This window comes from Anolis carolinensis, unplaced genomic scaffold (genome assembly GCF_035594765.1).
Source record: "Anolis carolinensis isolate JA03-04 unplaced genomic scaffold, rAnoCar3.1.pri scaffold_14, whole genome shotgun sequence".
NCBI lineage: Eukaryota > Metazoa > Chordata > Lepidosauria > Squamata > Dactyloidae > Anolis > Anolis carolinensis.
In genome coordinates this window covers 1017642-1045140 of record NW_026943825.1, presented here as the reverse complement: position 1 = coordinate 1045140, position 27499 = coordinate 1017642, and the positions used below count along the sequence as shown (strand labels likewise).

The 27499-nt window shown below is 36.4% G+C and overlaps 1 protein-coding gene across 1 annotated transcript; it reads left to right on the top strand.

Moving 5' to 3' along the window:
• Positions 1-988: 988 nt before the first annotated feature.
• LOC134294345 (uncharacterized) lies at positions 989-20275 on the top strand. Its single transcript, XM_062965124.1, has 12 exons — positions 989-1011; positions 3950-4136; positions 4562-4717; positions 5995-6131; positions 7416-7561; positions 10945-11133; positions 12423-12512; positions 14364-14453; positions 14543-14665; positions 16157-16288; positions 16414-16530; positions 19901-20275. Exons 1-12 carry the CDS (start codon positions 1002-1004, stop codon positions 20012-20014), a joined length of 1491 nt encoding a protein of 496 aa, XP_062821194.1. The 5' UTR covers positions 989-1001; the 3' UTR covers positions 20015-20275.
• The last annotated feature ends 7224 nt before the right edge of the window (positions 20276-27499 follow it).

Below are 27499 nucleotides of genomic sequence, written 5' to 3'. Positions count from 1 at the left end.
ATGCATCCTTTTGCGACACTGTCATTTAGCTTTACAGTACATTTATTGTTTCGTTCTGATATTATTACTGTTATTGCATTTATTATTTTACTCTATTATTGTTAATACGTTTATTATTTTACTGTATTATATTTATTATTTTACTGTATTTATTATTATTATTACATTTATTATTGTATATTATTGCATTTATTATTTTACTCTATTATTGTTAATACATTTATTATTTTACTGTATTATTATATTATTATTTTACTGTATTTATTATTATTATTACATTTATTATTGTATATTATTGCATTTATTATTTTACTCTATTATTGTTAATACGTTTATTATTTTACTGTATTATATTTATTATTTTACTGTATTTATTATTATTATTATTACATTTATTATTGTATATTATTGCATTTATTATTTTACTCTATTATTGTTAATACGTTTATTATTTTACTGTATTATATTTATTATTTTACTGTATTTATTATTATTATTATTACATTTATTATTGTATATTATTGCATTTATTATTTCCCTCTGATTATTATTACATTTATTATTTCCCTCTGATTATTATTACATTTATTATTTCGCTCTATTATTGTTGTTACTTTTGCATTTATTTTACTCTATTTTCATTATTATTAATACATTTATTATTTTACTCTATTTATTATTACTTGTATTATTTTCCTGTATTTATTATTATTATAATCCTTTATAACAGTTCTGTACTGTATTATAATTGTGCATTCCAGCCTGGATCATACAGGGTTGGACTAGATGTCCTTTGAGGACCCTTTTCGACTCTAATAAAATATTGTCTTCCTGGGAGTCCAGTGGAGGTTTTTGAACAGAGGCAGGATTGTCATCTGTCGGGAGGGCTTTAGCTTTGACTTAAACCAATGGCCCGCCGGGCTCGTTATCATTGAGATAATGGCCAATTAATGATTAATTGTGAGGCTGAAGGAGCATCGAGGAAGGAGCCACTTGACCACATGGCCGAAGGTAAGTCGGGCTGTTGGGGGAAAAGCAGGTTTGGGGTAAAATGTTTATTTATTTATATTTATTTATTTACTACATTTATACCCCGCCCTCTCTCAGAGTGGCTTTCCAGTTGTATTTGCATACAATATATTATATCATTAGCATAGCACAACAATATCATTAGAGATATTACTATATTGCACTATAATGTGTTATTATGTTGTTATGTAATGTTTGTGTTGCTTTTGTGACTGTAAACCGCCCTGAGTCCCATCCAGGAGATAGGGCGGTATATAAATTAAGGTTATTATTATTATTATTATTATTATTATTATTATTATTATTATTATTATTACCACTATACTGTAATATTATGAGTAATATTACATTTAATATATAATATATAATTAATATATTATTATTATTATTATTATTATTATTATTATTACCACTATACTGTAATATTATGAGTAATATTACATTTAATATATAATATATAATTAATATATTATTATTATTATTATTACTATTACTTTATTATGACATAGCAAACAAGATAGATATGCTGGATTTAGTATTTATTATTATTATTATTGCTGCACCTCTATATAAGGAGACTCCATCACCACCATTATCATTATATTATTATTATTATTATTATTATTATTATTACCATTGCAACTCCATATAAGGAGACTTCATCACCACCACTATCATTATTATTATTATTATTATTATTATTATTATTATATTGTATTATTATTATTATTATTATTATTATTGCACCTCTATATAAGGAGTCCATCACCACCATTATTATTATTATTATTATTATTATTATTATTATTATTATTATTATTATATTGTATTATTATTATTATTGCGCCTCCATATAAGGAGACTCCATTACTATTATTATTATTATTATTATTATTATTATTATTATTATTGCACCTCCATATAAGGAGACTCCATCACCACTATTATCATTATGTTATTATTATTATTATTATTATTATTATTATTATTATTATTATTATTATTATTATTATTATTGCACGTACATATAAGGAGACTCCATCACCACTATTATCATTATATTATTATTATTATTATTATTATTATTATTATTTTATTATGACACAGCAAACAAGATAGACTTGCTGGATTTCGTATCACAAAATCACAAGTCGAACACTTCCCAAGTGTCTAGGACTGTGTGATGTATTTTGTATTATTATTATTATTATTATTATTATTATTATTATTATTATTATTTTATTGTATGACACAGCAAACAAGATAGATATGCTGGATTTCGTATCACAAAACCACAAGTCGAACACTTCCCAAGTGTCTAGGACTCTGTGATGTATTTTCGGATGATGCGTGCAGATCCCAGTAGGGTGGCCTTTTGCAGTTTTATTATTATTATTATTATTATTATTATTATTATTATTATTATTATTATTATTATTATTATTGCACCTCCTCCCTATAAGGAGACTCCATCACCACCACTATCATGATTAAGTCTCTGCTTCGAAGGAGACTTCATGGCCATCATCATCACCATCACGACTATCACCCGTCTCCGGCTTCTCCCCTTTTTTATGACTTTTGCTCTGCCAACTCTGCAGGGCAAGGGTCACTGCCGAGTATTTTCACTTTCTGTGGCCATTGTTGCCACTCATTCGCTTCTAAGCCACCGCCGGCCAGTCCAAGGTCTCCAGACGTTGTAAACAACGATCTCCACGGATTAGGCAGCGGGGCCAAGACCAACAACATGAAGAAGGAGAAGACGAAAAAGTCTAGCAGGCACTGCAGTACTATGAAAAGCATTCTGTAGATGGGGGAAGGTTTCTTAGTATGTTTCTAAGCAGAGGCTGGATGGCCATCTGTCGGGAGGGCTTTGATGGTGCCTTAATGCATTAATGTCGGGTTCTCTTCTCCCATTTGTGTCAGTCTTCCACCGGAAAAAAGCACCTAGCTGGTAGATTCCAACAGGTTTTATTGTACCGAATACCAGAACCTTCTCTTTGGCCCATTTATATAGGGGCTCTCACATACCAGAGGGTCATTGAGGTTTTATGGATCGTTAGGTTCTCTTCTCCCAGTTGTGCTGTGGGTCAGTCTTCCACCAGTTGGTAGATTCCAACAGGTTTTATTGTACCGAATACCAGAACCTTCTCTTTGGCCCATTTATATAGGGGCTCTCACATACCAGAGGGCAACTGAGGTTTTATGGATTGTTAGGTTCTCTTCTCCCAGTTGTGCTGTGGGTCAGTCTTCCACCAGCTGGTAGATTCCAACAGGTTTTATTGTACTGAATACCAGAACCTTCTCTTTGGCCCATTTATATAGGGGCTCTCACATACCAGAGGGTCACTGAGGTTTTATGGATTGTTAGGTTCTCTTCTCCCAGTTGTGCTGTGGGTCAGTCTTCCACCAGTTGGTAGATTCCAACAGGTTTTATTGTACCGAATACCAGAACCTTCTCTTTGGCCCATTTATATAGGGGCTCTCACATACCAGAGGGCAACTGAGGTTTTATGGATTGTTAGGTTCTCTTCTCCCAGTTGTGCTGTGGGTCAGTCTTCCACCAGCTGGTAGATTCCAACAGGTTTTATTGTACCGAATACCAGAACCTTCTCTTTGGCCCATTTATATAGGGGCTCTCACATACCAGAGGGCAACTGAGGTTTTATGGATTGTTAGGTTCTCTTCTCCCAGTTGTGCTGTGGGTCAGTCTTCCACCAGCTGGTAGATTCCAACAGGTTTTATTGTACCGAATACCAGAACCTTCTCTTTGGCCCATTTATATAGGGGCTCTCATATACCAGAGGGTCATTGAGGTTTTATGGCTGGCAGACCGGAGATGTCAAAGATTGGAGATCATGACAACTAAGAAGGTCCGCCTGGATGACAACGCTAGGGTTTTTTTCCGCTTGGTTTCCAGCCCCGGCGTCCTCCCCGCGCCTCCTGATGCGGCGCTTCTGGCAGGAGCATTCGCGGGAGGGCTCCTTGCGGGAGATGATGCTGGACTCGGGGGCCGAGGAGCTCACCCAGGAGGACACCCCCGAAATCCTGGCCCTTCTGCCTCCGCTAGATGGGAAAGACATACTCGAACTGGGAGCCGGCATCGGGTGAGTCACACATCAGAGGATCCCTCTGGTTCGGAAGCAGCCTGGCTTTGAAGCTGCAAGGCTGTTCAGTGCTATTCAAGTTGGTAAGCAATTGGGGGGTTTCTGGTATTAGGACTTTATTTTTTTAAGGTTTTTTTAATTGAAAGACATGGATTGGATGACTCTGTCTTTTGTGGCCAAATTTGGTGTGATTGGGTCCGGTGGTTTTGTTGTTTACTCCATGGGAAAAAACGCATATTATTACTCTTTGAAGGGACTCCTTAAATCAGAAGCAGCTTCGAAGGCACATGATTAACAACCAAGATTGAATTCTACTTTTGAAACTTGTAACTACAACCCTAGTGAACTATTTTTGTCCCCTAGGGTAACTAATTACTTTGTGAAAGTACGGTAACGAGGCAAGTTATCGCTGGCTTTTCTTTTAGTCGGTTCACCGGATCCCTTGCGGAAAAGGCAAACCACGTCACAGCCGTGGACTTCATTGGGAGATTCCTGCTGCGAAACCAAGAAGAAAACAAACATCGGAACAACATCACATTCAAGCAGGCGGATATTACCACGCTGGAGATGCCGAGCGAGAGGTGGGTGAAGGCACTGGGAGCATCTATATCACTTTAAAGGGGGCGTGGCTTAGAGGGGTGGGCGTGGCTCCTGCTCAAGAGGGCGGGGCTGAGCCTCCCCCCTAGTCCAAGATGCAGGGCTGCGAGGTGGAGGTGGGCGGGGCCACCAATAGTTTAGCCAGGACTGGGATGGGCGGAGTTACGAGCACTGAGTCAGGGCTGAGCTTCTATCCCTGTCCTGGACACAAGGGGCGGGGCTAGAGGAGGGGGCGGGGCCTCTATACCCCATCTTGTGTTCTGACAGGCGCCTCAGGGGAGGTATACAGAGGCTCCTCAGAAGAGGCCCGCCCCTAGCCCCGCCCTTTAGTCCTAAAAGGCCTCTCAGGAGAGATATAGAGGCTCAGCCCTGTCTCAGGCTCTTGGAAGAAGGCCCCGCCCCCTTCCCTAGCTCCGCCCTTTAATCCTAAAAGGCCTCTCGGGAGAGATATAGATGCTCAGCCCTGTCTCAGGCTCTTGGGAAGAAGCCACGCCCACTCCTCTAGCCCCGCCCTTGAGTCCTCAAAGGCCTCTCAGGAGAGGTATAGAGGCTCAGCCCTGTCTCAGGCTCTTGGAAGAAGGCCCCGCCCCCTTCCCTAGCCCCGCCCTTTAGTCCTAAAAGGCCTCTCAGGAGAGGTATAGATGCTCAGCCCTATCTCAGGCTCTTCGAAGGAGGCTCCACCCCCTTTCCTAGCTCCGCCCTTTAGTCCTAAAAGGCCTCTCAGGAGAGGTATAGATGCTCAGCCCTATCTCAGGCTCTTCGAAGGAGGCTCCACCCCCTTTCCTAGCTCCGCCCTTTAGTCCTAAAAGGCCTCTCAGGAGAGGTATAGATGCTCAGCCCTATCTCAGGCTCTTCGAAGGAGGCTCCACCCCCTTTCCTAGCTCCGCCCTTTAGTCCTAAAAGGCCTCTCAGGAGAGGTATAGATGCTCAGCCCTATCTCAGGCTCTTCGAAGGAGGCTCCACCCCCTTTCCTAGCTCCGCCCTTTAGTCCTAAAAGGCCTCTCAGGAGAGATATAGAGGCTCAGCCCTGTCTCAGGCTCTTCGAAGGAGGCTCCACCCCCTTTCCTAGCTCCGCCCTTTAGTCCTAAAAGGCCTCTCAGGAGAGGTATAGATGCTCAGCCCTATCTCAGGCTCTTGGGAAGAAGCCACGCCCACTCCTCTAGCTCCACCCCCTGTGTGTCCTAACAGAACGAATGCGGTTTGGGCCCGTTCTCTCTGTTTTGGGGACGGAGCTGACCTCCCGTCTCTTCTCCTGCTTCAGCCTGGACTTGATCTTCTCCAACTGGCTGTTCATGTATCTCTCGGATGACGAATTGAGCGAAGCGGCCCAGAAATTGCTTTGCTGGCTGCGTCCCGGAGGACACCTGTTCTTCCGAGAGTCTTGCTTCTTCCAGTCGGGTCAGTAGCCCAACAATGGTAACAATTTCGTGGTAAAATTAGGTGCCCCGGCTTATATTCGGGTCGGCTTATACTCAAGTATATACGGTAATGTAATTTTATTGGTATCTTGGCTTATACTGGAGTCAATGTTTTCCCAGTTTTTTGTGGTAAAATTAGGTGTCTCGGCTTATATTCAAGTATATACGGTAATTTTATTGGTATCTCGGCTTATACTGGAGTCAATGTTTTCCCAGTTTTTTTGTGGTAAAATTAGGTGCCTCGGCTTATATTCAAGTATATACGGTAATTTTATTGGTATCTCGGCTTATACTGGAGTCAATGTTTTCCCAGTTTTTTTGGTGGTAAAATTAGGTGCCTCGGCTTATATTTGGGTCGGTTTATACTCGAGTATATACGGTAATGTAATTTGATTGGTATCTCGGCTTACACTGGAGTCAATGTTTTCCCAGTGTTTTTTGTGGTAAAATTAGGTGCCTCGGCTTATATTCAAGTATATACGGTAATTTTATTGGCCTCTCGGCTTATACTGGAGTCAATGTTTTCCCAGTTTTTTGGTGGTAAAATTAGGTGCCTCAGCTTATATTCGGGTCGGCTTATACTCGAGTATATACGGTAATGTCATTTTATTGGCCTCTCGGCTTATACTGGAGTAAATATTTTCCCAGTTTTTTTTGTGGTAAAATTAGGTGCCTGGGCTTATATTCGAGTATATACGGTAATTTTATTGGTATCTCAGCTTATACTGGAGTCAATGTTTTCCCAGTTTATTCGTGGTGAAATTAGTTGCCTCGGCTTATATTCGGGTCGGCTTATACTCGAGTATATACGGTAATGTAATTTTATTGGTATCTCGGCTTATACTGGAGTCAATGTTTTCCCAGTTTCTTTGTGGCAAAATTAGGTGCCTCGGCTTATATTCAGGTCGGCTTATATTCGGGTGGGCTTATACTCGAGTACATACAGTAATGTAATTTTATTGGTCTCTCGGCTTATACTGGAGTCAATGTTTTCCCAGTTTTTTGGTGGTAAAATTAGGCGCCTCAGCTTATATTCGGGTCGGCTTATATTCGAGTATATACGGTAATTTAGATTGTGGGGAAGTCTGGTGGCGTCTCCTCTGGAGGTCCCCTTTCTCGGTAATGTCATTTTATTGGTCTCTCGGCTTATCCTGGAGTCAGTCATATCCTGGCTGGATGGCCATCTGTCGGGGGAGTCTTGTATGTGTCTGTATGGCCGAGTGGGGCTGGACTAGATGACCACTGGGGTCCCCTTTCTCTCCAGGTGACGCCCCCAGGGCCTTCAACCCCACTCGCTACCGGACCCCCGCGCAATACAACCACCTCTTTGCTTCGCCCCAAACGGCTTCGGGAGACGAGGGCTTCGGGTTCGAGATCGTCATGTCCCGCTCGGTGCAAACGTACGTCAAGGTAAGTCAGAGTGCCTCTGAGCACGGACAGAGTGCTTTCCGCCCAAGCCTTATCCTACGCCGGTGGGGAAACATTAATAATAATTAATTATATATTATATATTAAATGTAATATTACTAATAGTATTACAACGTAATGATATAGTACAGGGGTCCCCAAAATAAGGCCCGGGGGCCGGATGCGGCCCTCCAAGGTCATTTACCTGGCCCCCGCCCTCAGTTTTATAATATAATATATTGTATATACATATAATGTTGATAATAATATTATAATGTAATACAATATAACACTAATAATAATACCATATAGTAATATTAATTATATATTCTATATTACATATAATATTACTAATAATATTACAGTATAGTGGTATAGTTCAATAAAGTAATATATAGCTAATATTGTGCTATGCTAATAATATAATATATTGTATGTACATATAATATTGATAATAATATTACAATGTAATACAATATAACACTAATAATAATAACATATAATAATAATAATTATATGTTTTATATTACATATAATATCACAGTATAGTGGTATAGTTCAATATAGTAATATATAATATATAATGCTAATATTGTGCTATGCTAATAATACAATATATTGTATGTACATATAATTTGTAAGCCACTCTGAGTCCCTTTGGAGTCAGAAGGGTGTGATACAAATGTAGTAAATAAATGCAGTAAATAAATAATAAATAAATTTTAGACTTAGGCTCACCCAAAGTCTGAAATGACTTGAAGGCACACAACAACAACAACAACAACAACAACAACCCTAATTAACTTGACTATCTCATTGGCCAGAAGCAGGACCAGACTTCCCATTGAATTCCTGATAAATGTATGTTGGTTAAAATTGTTTTTATTTTTAAATATTGTATTGTTCTTTCATTGTTGTTGTTGTTGTTGTTGTTGTTTTTGTACTACAAATAAGACATATGCAGTGTGCATCGGAATTTGTTTGTATTTTTTTCAAATGATAATTCGGCCCCTCAAGTCAGAAGGATTGTGGACCGGCCCTCGGCTTAAAAAGTTTGAGGACCCCTGATATAGTACAATATAGTAATTTAATGCTAGTATTGTACTATGCTAATAATATAATGTATTGTATGTGAATGTAATTTGAAAGCTGCTCTGAGTCCCCTTTGGGGTGAGAAGGGCGGCATATAAATGTAGCAAATAAATAAATAATAAATAAATATACGCTTACATATATTATTAGGAAGATTGTATTTTGTATTTTTTTATTTAATTTAAAATATATTTGTATTTTTTATTATTTGTATTATTTCATTTTTTTAAAAATTATTATTATTTTTATTATGCACATTTTTCAAATCTATCTATATAAATCTGTTCTGACCATTTCTACCTTAATAAAAACAACGAAACTACAAAACCCAGAACCACGAAACTTGGCAAGACAACACATGGTCCTCCCTGCTGTGTTTAGACGACAAAACCAAAACACAATTCAAAGTCCATGTCCCTCAAAATCCCAAAAAATAAAAAAAAGCAAAGTGCGCATGCGCGGAGCTGGCCCCAGCTCCTACCTTTGGAGGACATACGGGTATTACAGGCAGAAGCTCCACGCATGCAGGGAAATTCCAGAAAGGAGACAACCAGGGCCAGCTAACACCTCCCAAGAAAGGATTACCCCAGGCAGGAAGAAGCCAGGCTTTGAAGCTACAAGGCCAATCAATGCTAATCAAGGAGAGCAATTACGACATTCATTCTGGCCTCCAACAGACAAGACTTCTTTCTCCCACACTAGATATTATTCCACAGTTGCCTGCCTGTTTCTTACCTAGAGAAATCCAAAGAAAATGAACATAACCTGGCTCCCAACATTAAAAAAAAACCCTCTAAAACCAGGACAGTAAATCATCATCATCATCATCATCATCATCATTTAATTACTTATTAATCGCCCTCCATCCAAGATGCTCTAGGCGATTTACAAGATAAAATTGTAAAGGATAAAAATATATACATACAAATATTGATAAAATTAACATAGATTAAAAGCTCTAGTAAAGAACAACACTCTGAAAACAGGGGAATTCACGACGGGAAAGCATCAGCCCAGCTAACACCTCCCAACAAAAGATTCCCGCAGGGAGGAATCAGCCAGACTTTTAAGCTACAAGGCCATTAAATGCTGATCAAGGTGGCCAATAAATTATGCCACAGCAACACGTGGCCGGGCACAGCTAGTATTAACCTAGATTATTACACAGATATAATTTTCTGCAGATTTGATGAATACGACAGACTCTCGATCCAGGGTCGATACCGGATCAACAATACTTTCTGGTTGCGTGATAATTCCTATTAAAAATAAACCTAAATAATAGGCATGTCCGATCGATGGAAAAAATGTTTCAATTCTTGTTTCTAAAGTAGAGGGTGCCGGCGCTTCGATATAGAAAGTATTTCCGAATTTTTCACCCAAAAATTCGTAATATTCTAAATGTTTCTAAAATGGCGGCCGCGCATGCGCAGTCTCCAAAGGAAAAAAAAAGGAAACTGGGGGGGGGGGACTTTTACAGGGCTCTCCCGCCCTCATTTCTTGAGCTATCCTCATCAAATGTGGTACAGTGGGAGATCACATTCAACAGTCTTTGCTCAACAAATTGCAGAACATTTAATAATAATAATAATAATAATAATAATAATAATAATAATAATAATAATACTTTATTTATACCCCGCCACCATCTCCCCGTGGGGACTCGGGGCGGCTCACAACGTTACAAAAGTAACAGCATTAAACAATATACAAAGTTTAAAACACAAATACATTAAACAATATACACAGTTTAAAACACAAGAAGATAAAACAGAAGTTAAAACAAAGGTTTATATAATAGTAATAATATCAAACAACCACCAATGCAAATACGTCAACTTCAAAGGTGGGGGGGGGGGGGGACTATAGCAGCAATATAAGATAAAATCATTAGATTAAAATACCCTGATGAAAGGAGCCTAATTTCCTGTCTTTTATGATTTTTTGGGGAAAAAAATTAACGAAACATTAAGACACATTTAGAGAATGGGCCAACGATGGTTCAAATTACATTGCTGGTTGCGCCCAGGGACAACGTCTCGGAACTCGATTCAAAAAGCGAGAACAATCCGAAATAATTCCGATATAAGAATCAAAACGATTTTTTGGACAACCCTACTATATAATACAATAAACTCTGTATTGATTTTTAATCTTGGAAGACAGTCGTGAAAAGCAAATTAAGGCCGTGAAAGGCTGGGTCAGCTTGGCCATCGATGGTCAGTGCCGAGCATTATGCGCAAAGATATTGAGAACTAGCAACTTGAAAGCCAATCAAATCCTTTTTTTTGCAGAGGAAGCAGAACCGGAACCAGGTTTGTTGGCTTCTCCAGAAAGTGGCCCGGAACCAAGAAGACGCCCGAGGATACGGAACCATCCAGAAGTTTCTGGACAACGAGCAGTATGCGGCCCGAAGCATCCGCCGCTACGAATGGGTCTTTGGCCCAGGATTCGTCAGCACCGGAGGCCTCCGGACCACCAAGGTGCGTCTACACTGTGGAGCTAATGCAGTTTAAAACCGCTTTAGCTGGGAATTGGAACTCAGGTTGGAGCTACACTGCCATATAATCCAGATTAGCAAATCAGAGAATCCGGATTATCATCTTTGAACTGAATTACTATATACACTGATTATCCATCTACATTATATACTCGAGTATAAGCCGACCCGAATATAAGCTCACCCGAATATAAGCCAAGGCACCTAATTTTACCATAAAAAAAACCTGGGAAAACATTGACTCAAGTATAAGCCAAGAGTGGTAAATTTCAGAAATAAAAATAGATACCAATAAAATTACATTACCGTATATACCCGAGTATAAGCCGACCCGACTATAAGCCGAGGCATCTAATTTTACCACAAAAAAGCCCTGGGAAAACATTGACTCCAGTATAAGCCAAGAGTGGTAAATTTCAGAAGTGAAAATAGATACCAATAAAATTACATTACCGTATATACTCAAGTATAAGCTGACCCGAATATAAGCCGAGGCACGTAATTTTACCACAAAAAACCTGGGAAAACATTGACTCCAGTATAAGCCAAGATTTATACTAATTAAATCAGAGTTGGGGAGTCTTATCTTAAATTTGAGCTTGATGTAAATATTCAAAAACACTTAACCTAGTGATGCCTCAATTAATGTCATTTTATTGGTATCTATTTTTATTTCTGAAATTTCCCACCCTCGGCTTATACCCTCGGAGTCAACGTTTTCCCAGTTTTTTTGTGGTAAAATTAGGTGCCTCGGCTTATATTCGGGTCGGCTTATACTCGAGTATATACGGTAATGTAACTTTATTGGTATCTGTTTTTATTTCTGAAATTTTCCACTCTCAGCTTATACTGAAGTCAATGTTTTCCCAGTTTTTTTGTGGTAACATTAAGTGCCTTGGCTTATATGCGGGTCGGCTTATACTCGAGTGTATACGGTATCGAAAAATGTAACGTGCGTTTTTCCTATGGAGTAAACAACAAAACCACTTGACCAAATTGCACCAAATTTGGCCACAAAAGACATAGTCATTTAATCTTTAAAAAGAAAAGAAAAATAAAGTCCAAATTACAGACGATGAGGAAGAGCCGTTCTCCCCCCGGCTGCCAGTCAGAAGGGTAGGCCTGTTTGTCTTGGATAAATCAGACTCTATAGTATTATTATATGATATAATGCATTAATATTGCAATGTATAATATAGTATTATTATATGATATAATTCATTAATATTGTAATGTTATAATATATTAGTATGATATATTTTATACATATAGGAGCTGCTGGAGATGTTGAATCTGAAACCGTCTCAGAAAGTGCTGGACGTCGGATGCGGAATCGGAGGCGGAGATTTCTATATGGCGAAAGTAATAATATTATAATATAATACAATATAATACTTATAATAATACAATATAATATATAATAATAATATTGTAATATAGTAATATCGATATATTAAATATAATTACTACTGATAATATATAATGATATACTGTTTTATAATTGTAATGTTTTGGATTGTGAGCCGCTTTGAATCTCCATATGGAGAGATAAAGCAGGATATAAATGAATAAATTAAAATAAATAAATAAAATAAAATAAAATATACTCCCTATTATTATTATTATTCTTATTATTATTAAATTTAAAAATAATTATCAAAATAATTGAGTCAACCCCTTTCTTTGGGTCTGAACTACCTTGCAGGATTGTCATTTTGTAATGAATGGGCATTTGTTTACGGGAAAAACTAGCAAACAAACATCTGATGTGATGATAACAAGAGGTCTTTATTATTATTATTATTATTATTATTATTATTATTATTATTATTATTATTATTGTATGACACAGCAAACAAGACAGACATGCTGGATTTCGTATCACAAAATCACAAGTCGAAGACTTCCCAAGTGTCTAGGACTGTGTAATGTATTATTATTATTATTATTATTATTATTATTATTATTATTTTATGACACAGCAAACAAGATAGATATGCTGGATTTCATATCACAAAACCACAAGTTGAACACTTCCCAAGTGTCTAGGACTGTGTGATGTATTATTATTATTATTATTATTATTATTATTATTATTATTATGACACAGCAAACAAGATAGACATGCTGGATTTCGTATCACAAAACCACAAGTTGAACACTTCCCAAGTGTCTAGGACTGTGTGATGTATTATTATTATTATTATTATTATTATTATTATTATTATTATTTTATTATGACACAGAAAACAAAATAGATATGCTGGATTTCATATCACAAAATCACAAGTCGAACACTTCCCAAGTGTCTAGGACTGTGTGATGTATTATTATTATTATTATTATTATTATTATTATTATTATTATTATTATTATGACACAGCAAACAAGATAGACATGCTGGATTTCGTATCACAAAATCACAAGTCGAACTCTTCCCAAGTGTCTAGGACTGTGTGATGTATTATTATTATTATTATTATTATTATTATTATTATTATTATTATTTGAAACACAACAAGATGAGTCGGATCCCATGTCGGACACTTCCCAAGTGTCTGAGATTATTATTATTATTATTATTATTATTATTATTATTATTATTATTATTATTATATTGTATGACACAGCAAACAAGATAGAACACTTCCCAAGTGTCTGAGATTATTATTATTATTATTATTATTATTATTATTATTATTATTATTATTATTATTATATTGTATGACACAGCAAACAAGATAGAACACTTCCCAAGTGTCTAGCACTGTGTTGTTGTATGTCTTTCGGGCTGTGTGGCCATGTTCCAGAAGCATTCTCTCCTGACGTTTCGCCCACATCTATGGCAGGCATCCTCAGAGGTTGTGAGGTGACCCTCACAACCTCTGAGGATGCCTGCCATAGATGTGGGCGAAACGTCAGGAGAGAATGCTTCTGGAACATGGCCACACAGCCCGAAAGACATACAACAACCCTTCCTTTATCAGTTTTCCAACAGACCTCACAACCTCTGAGGATGCCTGCCATAGATGTGGGCGAAACGTCAGGAGAGAATGCTTCTGGAACATGGCCACACGGCCCGAAAGACATACAACAACCCTGTGATTCCGGCCATGAAAGCCTTCGACAACACATTGTCTAGCACTGTGTTTATTTATTATTATTATTATTATTATTATTATTATTTATTTATTTATTTATTTATTTTGCCAGGAATTCGGTGTGGAAGTTCTGGGTATGGATCTCTCCCACAATATGATCGAAATGGCTTTGGAGCGAGCCCAAAAGGAGACCGGATCGCTGGTAAAAGGAGAAAACAAGGCCTATTTGCCATAAACTATAGGCTTCTATGTTACGAATAGTGTCGTCAATGCAATTTCTCTCTTTTTTAGGTCCAGTTTGAGCTCGGTGATGCGACTCGGAGGATGTTCCCGGAAGGGTCTTTTGACGTGGTTTACAGCCGGGACACCATTCTCCACGTGGCAGACAAGCCCTTGCTCTTCCAAAGGTTCCTGGTTAGTAGATCCCAACCTGCCGGGCTTTAGAACACCAACCATATAATAATAATAATAATAATAATAATAATAATAATAATAATAATAATAATAATAATAATAATAATAATAATAAGAGACAAAAGGCCTGATCCTTGCAGCCCAGGAGCAAGCCATCAGAACAAATGCAATTAAGGCCAAGATTGAAAAATCAGTTGATGACCCAAAATGCAGACTGTGCAAGGAAACCCACGAAACCATGGATCATATCCTCAGCTGCTGTAAGAAAATTGCACAGACAGACTACAAACAGAGGCATAACTGTGTGGCCCAAATGATTCATTGCAATTAAGGCCAAGATCGAAAAATCAGCTGTTGACCCAAAATGCAGACTGTGCAAGGAAGCTGACGAAACCATGGATCATCTCCTCAGCTGCTGTAAGAAAATTGCACAGACAGACTACAAACAGAGACACAACTATGTGGCCCAAATGATTCATTGGAACTTATGCCTCAAGTCCCACCTGCCAGCAGGAAAGAACTGGTGGGATCACAAACCTGCAAAAGTCTTGGAAAATGAGCACGCAAAGATACTGTGGGACTTCCGAATCCAGACTGACAAAGTTCTGGAACACAACACACCAGACATCACAGTTGTGGAAAAGAACAAGGTTTGGATCATGGATGTCGCCATCCCAGGTGACAGTCGCATTGACGAAAAACAACAGGAAAAACTCAGCCGCTATCAGGACCTCAAGACTGAACCTCAAAGACTCTGGCAGAAACCAGTGCAGGTGGTCCCGGTGGTGATGGGCACACTGGGTGCTGTGCCAAAAGATCTCAGCCGGCATTTGGAAACAATAGACATTGACAAAATTACGCTCTGCCAACTGCAAAAGGCCACCCGACTGGGATCTGCACGCATCATCCGAAAATACATCACACAGTCCTAGACACTTGGGAAGTGTTCGACTTGTGGTTTTGTGATACGAAATCCAGCATATCTATCTTGTTTCCTGTGTCATAATAATAATAATAATAATAATAATAATAATAATAATAATAATAATAATAATAATAATAATAATAATAAATCACACAGTCCTAGACACTTGGGAAGTGTTCGACTTGTGGTTTTGTGATATGAAACCCAGCATGTCTATCTTGTTTGCTGTGTCATACAACGTCATTGTGTCAATAATAATAATAATAATAATAATAATAATAAATAATAATAATAACCATCATCATCCTCATTCCTTCCCTAGTCGTGGCTGAAGCCAGGCGGGCAGCTAATAGCAAAATAATAAAAATAAATGGGAATTGTAGTAAATAATAACAATATAATAATAATCATCATCATCCCTTAGTAATGAATAATAGTAATACGTTGCAATAATTACTACTACTAAAATAATAATAGCAATATAATAAAAAAATAAATGGGAATAGTAGTAAATAACAACAATATAATAACCATCCTCCTCCTCCTCCTCCTCCTTCTTTCCGTAGTCGTGGCTGAAGCCGGGCGGTCAGCTGCTCCTCTCCGACTATTGCTGCGGCCCTCGTCCCTGGTCAAGAGCCTTGACCGACTACGTCCAGCAAAGAGGATACAGCCTGCTCACCCCAGAGGAATACGGACAGGTATGGTCTCTGCAAGGTCTAAACCTGCCAATCACTTGAGCTGCTCCAACAGAATTTGCCATTTGCAATCGCATTGGCTGCTTCTGCTGCCGCATCACACCGTCGGCTTGCCCACCTGTCCGCAGGTGCTGCAGGAGTCGGGCTTCGTCCAGGTGAAGGCCTTGGACCACACGGAGCGGATGCTGCTGGCGCTGAACCAGGAGCTGGAGGAGCTGCAGAAGAGCCGGGAAGCCTTTGTGCAGGTGGGATGGCCATCTGTCGGGAGGGCTTCGATGGTGCTTTCCCGCCTGGCAGAAGGGCGTTGGGCTTCATCTAGTTTGGAAATAGTCAAGAGACCATAAGCCAGAAAATAGTAGACTTTTGCATCTATATATACATATCATATTGGCTTTTATATAGGCAATGTACCGTATATACTCGAGTATAAGCCGACCCGAATATAAGCCGAGGCACTTAATTTTACCACCAAAAAACTGGGAAAACATTGGCTTCAGTATAAGCTAAGGTACCAATAAAATTACATTACCGTATATACTTGAGTATAGACCTTTGCATATATATATACATATCATATTGGCTTTTATATAGGCAGTGTACCGTATATACTCGAGTATAAGCCGACCCGAATATAAGCCGAGGCACTTAATTTTACCACAAAAAAAACTGGGAAAACATTGGCTTCAGTATAAGCTAAGGTACCAATAAAATTACATTACCGTATATACTTGAGTATAGACCTTTGCATATATATATACATATCATATTGGCTTTTATATAGGCAATGTACCGTATATACTCGAGTATAAGCCGACCCGAATATAAGCCGAGGCACTTAATTTTACCACCAAAAAACTGGGAAAACATTGGCTTCAGTATAAGCTAAGGTACCAATAAAATTACATTACCGTATATACTTGAGTATAGACCTTTGCATATATATATACATATCATATTGGCTTTTATATAGGCAATGTACCGTATATACTCGAGTATAAGCCGACCCGAATATAAGCCGAGGCACTTAATTTTACCACCAAAAAACTGGGAAAACATTGGCTTCAGTATAAGGTGAGAGACCAATAAAATTACATTACCGTATATACTTGAGTATAGACCTTTGCATATATATATACATATCATATTGGCTTTTATATAGGCAATGTACCGTATATACTCGAGTATAAGCCGACCCGAATATAAGCCGAGGCACTTAATTTTACCACCAAAAAACTGGGAAAACATTGGCTTCAGTATAAGCTAAGGTACCAATAAAATTACATTACCGTATATACTTGAGTATAGACCTTTGCATATATATATACATATCATATTGGCTTTTATATAGGCAATGTACCGTATATACTCGAGTATAAGCCGACCCGAATATAAGCCGAGGCACTTAATTTTACCACCAAAAAACTGGGAAAACATTGGCTTCAGTATAAGCTAAGGTACCAATAAAATTACATTACCGTATATACTTGAGTATAGACCTTTGCATATATATATACATATCATATTGGCTTTTATATAGGCAATGTACCGTATATACTCGAGTATAAGCCGACCCGAATATAAGCCGAGGCACTTAATTTTACCACCAAAAAACTGGGAAAACATTGGCTTCAGTATAAGGTGAGAGACCAATAAAATTACATTACCGTATATACTTGAGTATAAGCCCACCCAAATATAAGCCGAGGCACCTAATTTCACCACAAAAAAACTGGGAAAACATTCACTCCAGTATAAGCCGAGATACCAATAAAATTACCGTATATACTCTAGTATAAGCCGACCCGAATATAAGCCGAGGCACCTAATTTTACCACCAAAAAACTGGGAAAACATTGACTCCAGTATAAGCCGAGATACCAATAAAATTACCGTATATACTCTAGTATAAGCCAACCCGAATATAAGCCGAGGCACCTCATTTTACCACAAAAAACTGGGAAAATATTGACTCCAGTATAAGCCAAGATACCAATAAAATTACACTACCATATATACTCGAGTATAAGCCGACCCGAATATAAGCCGAGGCACCTCATTTTACCACAAAAAAAAACTGGGAAAACATTGACTCCAGTATAAGCCGAGGGTGGTAAATTTCAGAAATAAAAACAGATACCAATAAAATTACATTAATTGAAGCATCAGTAGGTTAAATGTTTTTGAATATTTACATCAAGCTCAAATTTAAGATAAAACTGTCCAACTCTGATCTAATCATTATTCTCATCTTCTTCAATGTAATTGTGCTTATGTATCTTTTTAATAATAATAGAGTAAAATAATACATGTAATAATAATAATAATAATTACAGGAAAATAATACATGTAATAATAAATAGAGTAAAATAATAAATGCAATTATAATAATAATCGTAATAAGATCAGAGTGAAATAATAAATGTATTATTAATAATAATAAAAATAGAGTAAAATAAATGTAAAAGTAACAACAATAATAGAGTAAAATAATAAATGTAATAATAATAATAATAATAATAATAATAATAATAATAATAATAATAATACATCAAACTGTAATTTAAGATAAGACTGTCCAACTCTGATCAAATCATTATTCTCATCTTCTTCAATGTAAATGTGCTTATGGGTCCTTTTAATAATATTAGAGTAAAATAATACATGTAATAATAATAATAATAATAATAATAAATACAGGAAAATAATACATAATAAATAATAAATTCAACAACAACAATAATAAGATCAGAATGAAATAATAAATGTGTTATTAATAATAATAAAAATAGAGTAAAATAAATGTCATCATAGCAACAGTAATAGAATAAAATAATTAATGTAACAATATCAATAATAATAGAGAAAAATAATAAATATAACATATATACTCGAGTATAAGCCGACCTGAATATAAGCCCACCAAGTCCCTCACTCGAGTATAAGCCGAGGAGGGTTTTTTCAGTCCTAAAAAAGGGCTGAAAAACTAGGCTTATACTCGAGTATATACGGTAATGTGATTTTATTGGTATCTCGGCTTATACTGGAATCAATGTTTTCCCAGATTTTTTGTGATTAAAATTAGGTGCCTCGGCTTATATTTGGGTCGTCTTATACTCGAGTATATACGGTAATGTGATTTTATTGGTATCTCGGCTTACACTGGAATCAATGTTTTCCCAGATTTTTTGTGATTAAAATTAGGTGCCTCGGCTTATATTCGGGTCGTCTTATACTCGAGTATATACGGTAATGTGATTTTATTGGTATCTCGGCTTATACTGGAATCAATGTTTTCCCAGATTTTTTGTGATTAAAATTAGGTGCCTCGGCTTATATTCGGGTCGTCTTATACTCGAGTATATACGGTAATGTGATTTTATTGGTATCTCGGCTTATACTGGAATCAAGGTTTTCCCAGATTTTTTGTGATTAAAATTAGGTGCCTCGGCTTATATTCGGGTCGGCTTATACTCGAGTATATACGGTAATCTAGACTTTATTGAGTTTGGAATTTGAAAGCTTGCTTTCTTTGGCGACCATGACACCCGCTTATTATTATTATTATTATTATTATTATTATTATTATTATTATTATTATTAATTTCCTTCTTGCAGGAATTCTCGGGGAGTGAATTCGAATCCATGGCTTCGGGATGGAGGGCGAAACTGGGTCGCTGTGCGGACGGGGACCAGCGCTGGGGCGTCTTTTGGGCCTTCAAGCCACAGTAGCCACTCTTTTCCTTTCTTTCTCTCTTTTTTTCTTCTTTCCTTTCTTTCTCTTTGCATCCTTTCTTCTCTTTGGGTTATTATGATTATTATTATTATTATAAACCCAAGTGACATTCTGCGCTTTCGCCAGGAGGTGGCAGCACCTTCCCATTGGATTTACATAGGCCTCTTCATGCTGTTTGGAGCCATCAGCAGGTTAAATATTTTTGAATATTTACATAAAACTGTAATTTAAGATTAAACTGTCCAACTCTGGTTAAATCATTAGTCTCCTCTCCTTCAATGTAAATGTGCTTATGCATCCTTTTAATAATAATAATAATAGAGTAAAATAATACATGTAAAAATACTAATAAACACAGAAAATTAATAAATGTAAAAATAAAGAGATTAAAATAATAAATGTAACAATAATCGTATCAGAGTGAAAAAATAAATGTAATAATAATAATAATGAATACAGTAAAAAATAAATAGATTAAAATAATAAATGTAACAATAATACTATTAGAGTGAAATAATAAATGTAATAATAATAATAATAAATACATTAAAAATAAAGGTAATAATACCTTTGTTTAATAAATGTAAAAAATAAATAGAGTAAAATAATAAATGTAACAATAATACTATTAGAGTGAAATAATAAATGTAATAATAATAATAATAATAAATACATTAAAAATTAAGGTAATCATACCTTTGTTTAATAAATGTAAAAAATAAATAGAGTAAAATAATAAATGTAACAATAATACTATTAGAGTGAAATAATAAATGTAATAATAATAATAATAATAATAAATACATTAAAAATAAAGGTAATAATACCTTTGTTTAATAAATGTAAAAAATAAATAGAGTAAAATAATAAATGTAACAATAATACTATTAGAGTGAAATAATAAATGTAATAATAATAATAATAATAAATACATTAAAAATAAAGGTAATAATACCTTTGTTTAATAAATGTAAAAAATAAATAGAGTAAAATAATAAATGTAACAATAATACTATTAGAGTGAAATAATAAATGTAATAATAATAATAATAATAAATACATTAAAAATAAAGGTAATAATACCTTTGTTTAATAAATGTAAAAAATAAATAGATTAAAATAATAAATGTAACAATAATACTATTAGAGTGAAATAATAAATGTAATAATAATAATAATAAATACATTAAAAATAAAGGTAATAATACCTTTGTTTAATACATGTAAAAATAGAGTAAAATAATAAATGTAACAATAATCGTATCGGAGTGAAATAATAAATGTATTAATAATAATAAAAAAGAGTAAAAATAAATGTAATGGTAACAATATTAATAGAGTAAAAGAATAAATGTAATAATGATAATAAATAGAGTAAAATAATAAATGTAATAATACTAATAAATACAGAAAATTAATAAATGTAAAAATAAATAGAGTAAAAGAATAAATGTAACAATAATCGTATCGGAGTGAAATAATAAATTTATTATTAATAATAATAAAAATAGAGTAAAATAAACGTAATAGTAACAATATTAATAGAGTAAAAGAATAAATGTAACAATAATACTATCAGAGTGAAATAATAAATGTATTAATAATAATAATAATAATAAAGTAAAATAAATGTAGTAGTAACAATGTTAATAGAGTAAAATAATAAATGTAATAATGATAATAAATAGAGAAAATAATAAATGTAATAATAATAATAGAGTACAATAATAAATGTAATAATGATAACAAATAGAGTAAAATAATAAATGTAATGATAATAAATAGTGTAAAATAATAAATGTAATAATGATAACAAATAAAGTAAAAGAATAAATGTAATAATAATAATAAATAGAGTAAAATAATAAATGTAATAATAATAATAAATGCAGTAAAATAATAAATGTAATAATACCAATAATAATAGAGAAATATAATAAATGTACCATATATACCCGAGTATAAGCCGACTCGAATATAAGCCAACCAGGACCCTCACCCGAGTATAAGCCGAGGGGGGGGGGGGGTTCAGTCCTAAAAAAGGGCTGAAAAACTCGGCTTATACTCGAGTATATACGGTACCCAGAAGATAAAATATTTAATGCAATGATCTGGAATACGATCTTTAGTCGTGGCCGGCTGGCTGTTTTATTTGTTGTTTTGCTGGATCTTCATTGTCCCGGCAGTTTTATGGCAGTGCCGATGGTTATCAACCGGGCTTTGAAGAAAGACTTTATCCTGCTCTGTTTATTATATTTACTTTCTTGGTTTAATTTGTATTTTAACTCTTTCGTGGCTTTTTTTCCCTTCAAAACTCCTCAAAACACAGCAGACAAAGAATCAGTACAAGAAAACCGCACTACAAACTAGAGCTGACAGCTGGCACAACAAAACATTGCATGGAAAGTTCCTTGACAAAATTGAAGGAAAAGTTCTATCTTGTTTGCTGTGTCATAATAAAATAATAATAATAATAATAATAATAATAATAATAATAATAATAATAATAATAATACATCACACAGTCCTAGACACTTGGGAAGAGTTCGACTTGTGATTTTGTGATACGAAATCCAGCATATCTATCTTGTTTGCTGTGTCATAATAATAATAATAATAATAATAATAATAATAATAATAATAATAATAATACATCACACAGTCCTAGACACTTGGGAAGTGTTCGACTTGTGATTTTGTGATACGAAATCCAGCATATCTACCTTGTTTGCTGTGTCATAATAAAATAATAATAATAATAATAATAATAATAATAATAATAATAATAATACTTGGGAAGTGTTTGACTTGTGATTTTGTGATACGAAATCCAGCATATCTATCTTGTTTGCTGTGTCATAATAAAATAATAATAATAATAATAATAATAATAATAATAATACTTGGGAAGTGTTTGACTTGTGATTTTGTGATACGAAATCCAGCATATCTATCTTGTTTGCTGTGTCATAATAAAATAATAATAATAATAATAATAATAATAATAATAATAATAATACTTGGGAAGTGTTTGACTTGTGATTTTGTGATACGAAATCCAGCATATCTATCTTGTTTGCTGTGTCATAATAAAATAATAATAATAATAATAATAATAATAATAATAATACTTGGGAAGTGTTTGACTTGTGATTTTGTGATACGAAATCCAGCATATCTATCTTGTTTGCTGTGTCATAATAAAATAATAATAATAATAATAATAATAATAATAATAATACTTGGGAAGTGTTTGACTTGTGATTTTGTGATACGAAATCCAGCATATCTATCTTGTTTGCTGTGTCATAATAAAATAATAATAATAATAATAATAATAATAATACTTGGGAAGTGTTCGACTTGTGGTTTTGTGAAACGAAATCCAGCATGTCTATCTTGTTTGCTGTGTCATACAACGTCGTTGTGTCAATAATAATAATAATAATATCACTCATTTATAATTATCGTGACGGAGCTTCCATCTCTGAGGGTTTGTAAGCAGAGGCAGGGTGGCCATCTTTTGGGAGGGTTTTGATGGTGTCCTGCCCGGCAGACTGGACTGGATGGTCTTTAGGGGTCCCGTCCAACTTGATGAGATTGGGAATGGATCCTGCGGGCGTGCAAAGGGCTGGAGGCCTTGTGATGGCTGTGGGTGAAGGGCGGGACACTCCTCCTATGGACACTCCACCCCTGGGAGGTGACTCAGAGGCAGAAGAATGAGTGAGTTCATTGCTGCGTCCCCACGGCCCAAGGCACCCCACCCAGGGTCCGGCTCCAAGTTCCAGAGGCTTCGGGCCAAGTGACCCTCAGGAACAGCTGGGCTCTCTCGGTCCGGCCGATTCGGAGAACTTTGGCCGGGGTGACCGGCTGCCACTGACCCGGGCCTTGGCCTGTCCTGCGCTGGTGGACACCACATCTGGAAGGCCCGTCTCGTCCCGGCTTGTTTTCTCATCGGAGTCCTTGAATTTCCTGCTGGACGGCCAGTTGGCCGGAGAGGGTGGACAGGGCAGGCCAGAGCCCTTGGGAGCCCACTGGGCAAGAGAGGCCAAGCAGGCGGAGGAAGTTGGGCCTCTGCGGTCAGTCGGAAAAGGGGCCAAAGGGGACGAGAGGAGGAACGGACCCCAAAGAGGAGGAAAACAGAGGCATTTGTCCCTCGAGGAGAACCCCGGGGGTCATCCAGTCCAGCCCCATGATGCCCTGCAGGAAGCCTTCCCGACAGAGGATGATAGAATCTGAGTTGAACTATCTATATCTATATATATAAAAGAGTGATGGCATCACGGCAGCGCACAAAACAACAAAAGTAAACCCCCCACAACCTCGAAAATTGACATCACAACCCCTCACCCATGCCTCTAGGTTGATACAACAAAAAGAAAATAAAAATAAATTCCTAATTAGAGGGAGAGGAATAATAGTTTTTATCCAATTGCTGCCAGTTACAAGGCTAAGCTCCGCCCACTTGGTCTCCTAGCAACCCACTCAGCCAAGTGTTAATAAAATAATGATAAAAAAAATAAATACAAATAATACAATAAAAAATTATGGAAAACACTAAAATAATTAATACAATAAAACACTATAACAAAATGACTAAAAATAATACAACAAAATAATAAAATATAATAAATAAAAAAAGATAAGTGACAATAAAATTAATTTAAAAAAATACAAATAACGTCAAATAAAAATTCCACAACAAGTTTTAACCGATACCACCACCACTTTGCCACAGCAACGCGTGGCCGGGCACAGCTAGTCTATATATATAAAAAGGTAAAGTTATTTGCGCTGTGACTATAACAACACAACTATGCTCCCCAGAAACACCAAACTTGACAACACAACACAAAAGCCTTGCCTCAAGGTTCATACAACACAACCGAACCCCCAAAACAGAACCGGGACCCGCAAAACCCCAAAAACCGCTCTAATAAGAAAACAGAACAATATAATCTCTAAAACCAGGACAATAAATACAAATCAACACTCACAAGACAAGAGACTTCAAGACAGGAGGATTCCAGACAGAAAACAATCAGACCCAGCTAACACCTCCCAACAAAGAATTCCCTCAACCAGGAAACAGCCAGGCCTCGAACCTGCAAGGCCATTCATTGCTAATCGAGGTAACTAATTCCAACATTCATACTGCCTTCACTCAGAGTATTCATTGCTATTCGACCTGGCCAACCAACAATTCCACAAGGTAGAAAGCAGCCAGGCTTTTAAGCAGCAAGACTATTCACTCTTGTTCAACCAGCCCAACCAGAATATACCCTACATGGATAACCCTCAGGTAAGCCATCAAGGCCACTCCATCCCATTCAACCAGGCCAAGCAAGGAGGCCCTTATATAGAAACTGCCCAGGCTTAGAAGCACAAAGGCTATTCAGTGCAATTCCAATTGGCCACAGCAACGTGTGGCAGGGCACAGCTAGTATATATATATATATACATACATACATACATACACACACACACATATATGTATACACACATGCATATACACATATATACAATATAATTTACAATAATATATAATACTAGCTGTGCCCGGCCACGCGTTGCTGTGGCTTTTTTTTAAGTGGTGTTGGTCAATCTACATCGGGTTTTATTTTTGTTGTGACCGTCAACAAAAATTATACAGTATTATTTATTCATTTATTATATTAAAGACATATGATAGGATATTACGCTATAACATATAATAGTATACGACTATTTCACAATATTAATATATATATATATATGTATATGTATATGTATATGTATATGTATATGTATATATATAAAAGAGTGATGGCATCACGGCGACGCACAAAACAACAAACCTACTAGCCCCCCAACCTCCAAATTTGACAACACAACCCATCATCCACAGCTCCAGTAAGATACAACACATTTATATGACAAACACAATCACAGGGCCACAAACGGCCAAAAACCGCAACAGGCAGGTTGGGGGGCTAGTAGATTTGTTGTTTTGTGCGTCGCCGTGATGCCATCACTCTTTTATATATATAGACTAGCTGTGCTCGGCCACGTGTTGCTGTGGTGAAGTCTGGTGGTATAATTACTACATAGCATTACTGCGCATTGAACTACCTTTTCAAATTTGTTGTATCACATGTTGTTTTGGTGCTTCATTTGTAAAATCATCACCTAATTTGATGTTTAATAGGCTTTTCCTGAATCCCTCCTTATTATCCAACATATTCGCTTATCCAACATTCTGCCAGGGTGTGTATGTTGGATAAGTGAGACTCTACTGTATATTTATAATCTTATATTATCTGCTTAGAACTGGATTATATGAGGGCCTTCTTCACAGCTGTATAAAATGCACACTGAAGTGGATTATATGGCAGTGTGGACTCAAGATAATCCAGTTCAAAGCAGATAATATAAGATTCTAAATGGGTTATATAGCCGTGTGGAAGGGCCTTGAGTCTACACTGCCATATAATCCAGTTAAAATCAGATAATCTGTATTGTATAGGCAGTGGGGAAGAGGCCTAAGTGAGGCCTAACTCTGCCTGTCCCCTGGGTGAGTGGGTTGCTAGGAGACCAAGTGGGCGGAGCTTAGCCTTCTAACTGGCACCAACTGGATAAAAACAATTATTCCTCTCTCTCTCTAATTAGGACTTTATTTTATTTTCTTTTTGCTGTATGAACGTAGAGGCATGGATGAGGGGTTGTGCTGCCAAGTGTAGTGTTTCTGGGATGTGTAGTTTTGTTGTTTTGTCCTAGGCCGAAATTTCATTATCCTTTTATATATATATAGATTATAATATATTGTATATGCATATAATATTAATAATATCATTTAGTAATACAATATAATACTAATAATACAATAAAGGTAAAAGTTTCCCCTGACGTTAAGTCCAGTCGTGACCGATAATTTACAATAATATATAACTGATATATATATAAAAGGGTAATGGCGTTTCGGCCTAGGACAAAACAACAAAACTACACATCCCAGAAACACTAAACTTGGCAGAAGCAGAAGAGGGCAGGACGGTGACTTCCCTAGTCTTCTTGACTTAGCCTAGAATCACATTGGCCTTTTTTGCTGCAGCATGACACTCTTGACTCATGCCTGGTTGGGGTCAAATAAGACTCCTGGATTCCCACCAGGATCTGATGCCTTTCCCAGAATTGTGGGAGGAAGCTGCCAGTGGGCCCGGTCTGGCCTCGTTTCCGGCGAAAGCGTGGGACTTTGGCCCTTCTCAGCGTCCGCTTTGCCCCCGGCGCTTTGATCCCGGCCAACGCCATCCAGGGGTGTCTTATATCCGGTCCAAAAAAGGCCTGGAAATCATAACAACGTTGCCCTGGGCTTCATTGTTTAAAGATGTCAAAGGATAGTCCCGAAGGCGGAAGAGCAGACGCTTGAGACATCCCTGTCTGGGGAGGATGAGCCCAGATTCAGGGCCGGAAGAATGTGGGTCGAGACCTCCTCTCATTGCAAA

Coding starts and splice junctions, on each gene's coding strand:
- LOC134294345 (XM_062965124.1), top strand. Junction 4,718..5,994: donor CTGGAGATGCCGAGCGAGAG/GTGGGTGAAGGC, acceptor CTCCTGCTTCAG/CCTGGACTTGATCTTCTCCA. Junction 12,513..14,363: donor GAGATTTCTATATGGCGAAA/GTAATAATATTA, acceptor TTATTTTGCCAG/GAATTCGGTGTGGAAGTTCT.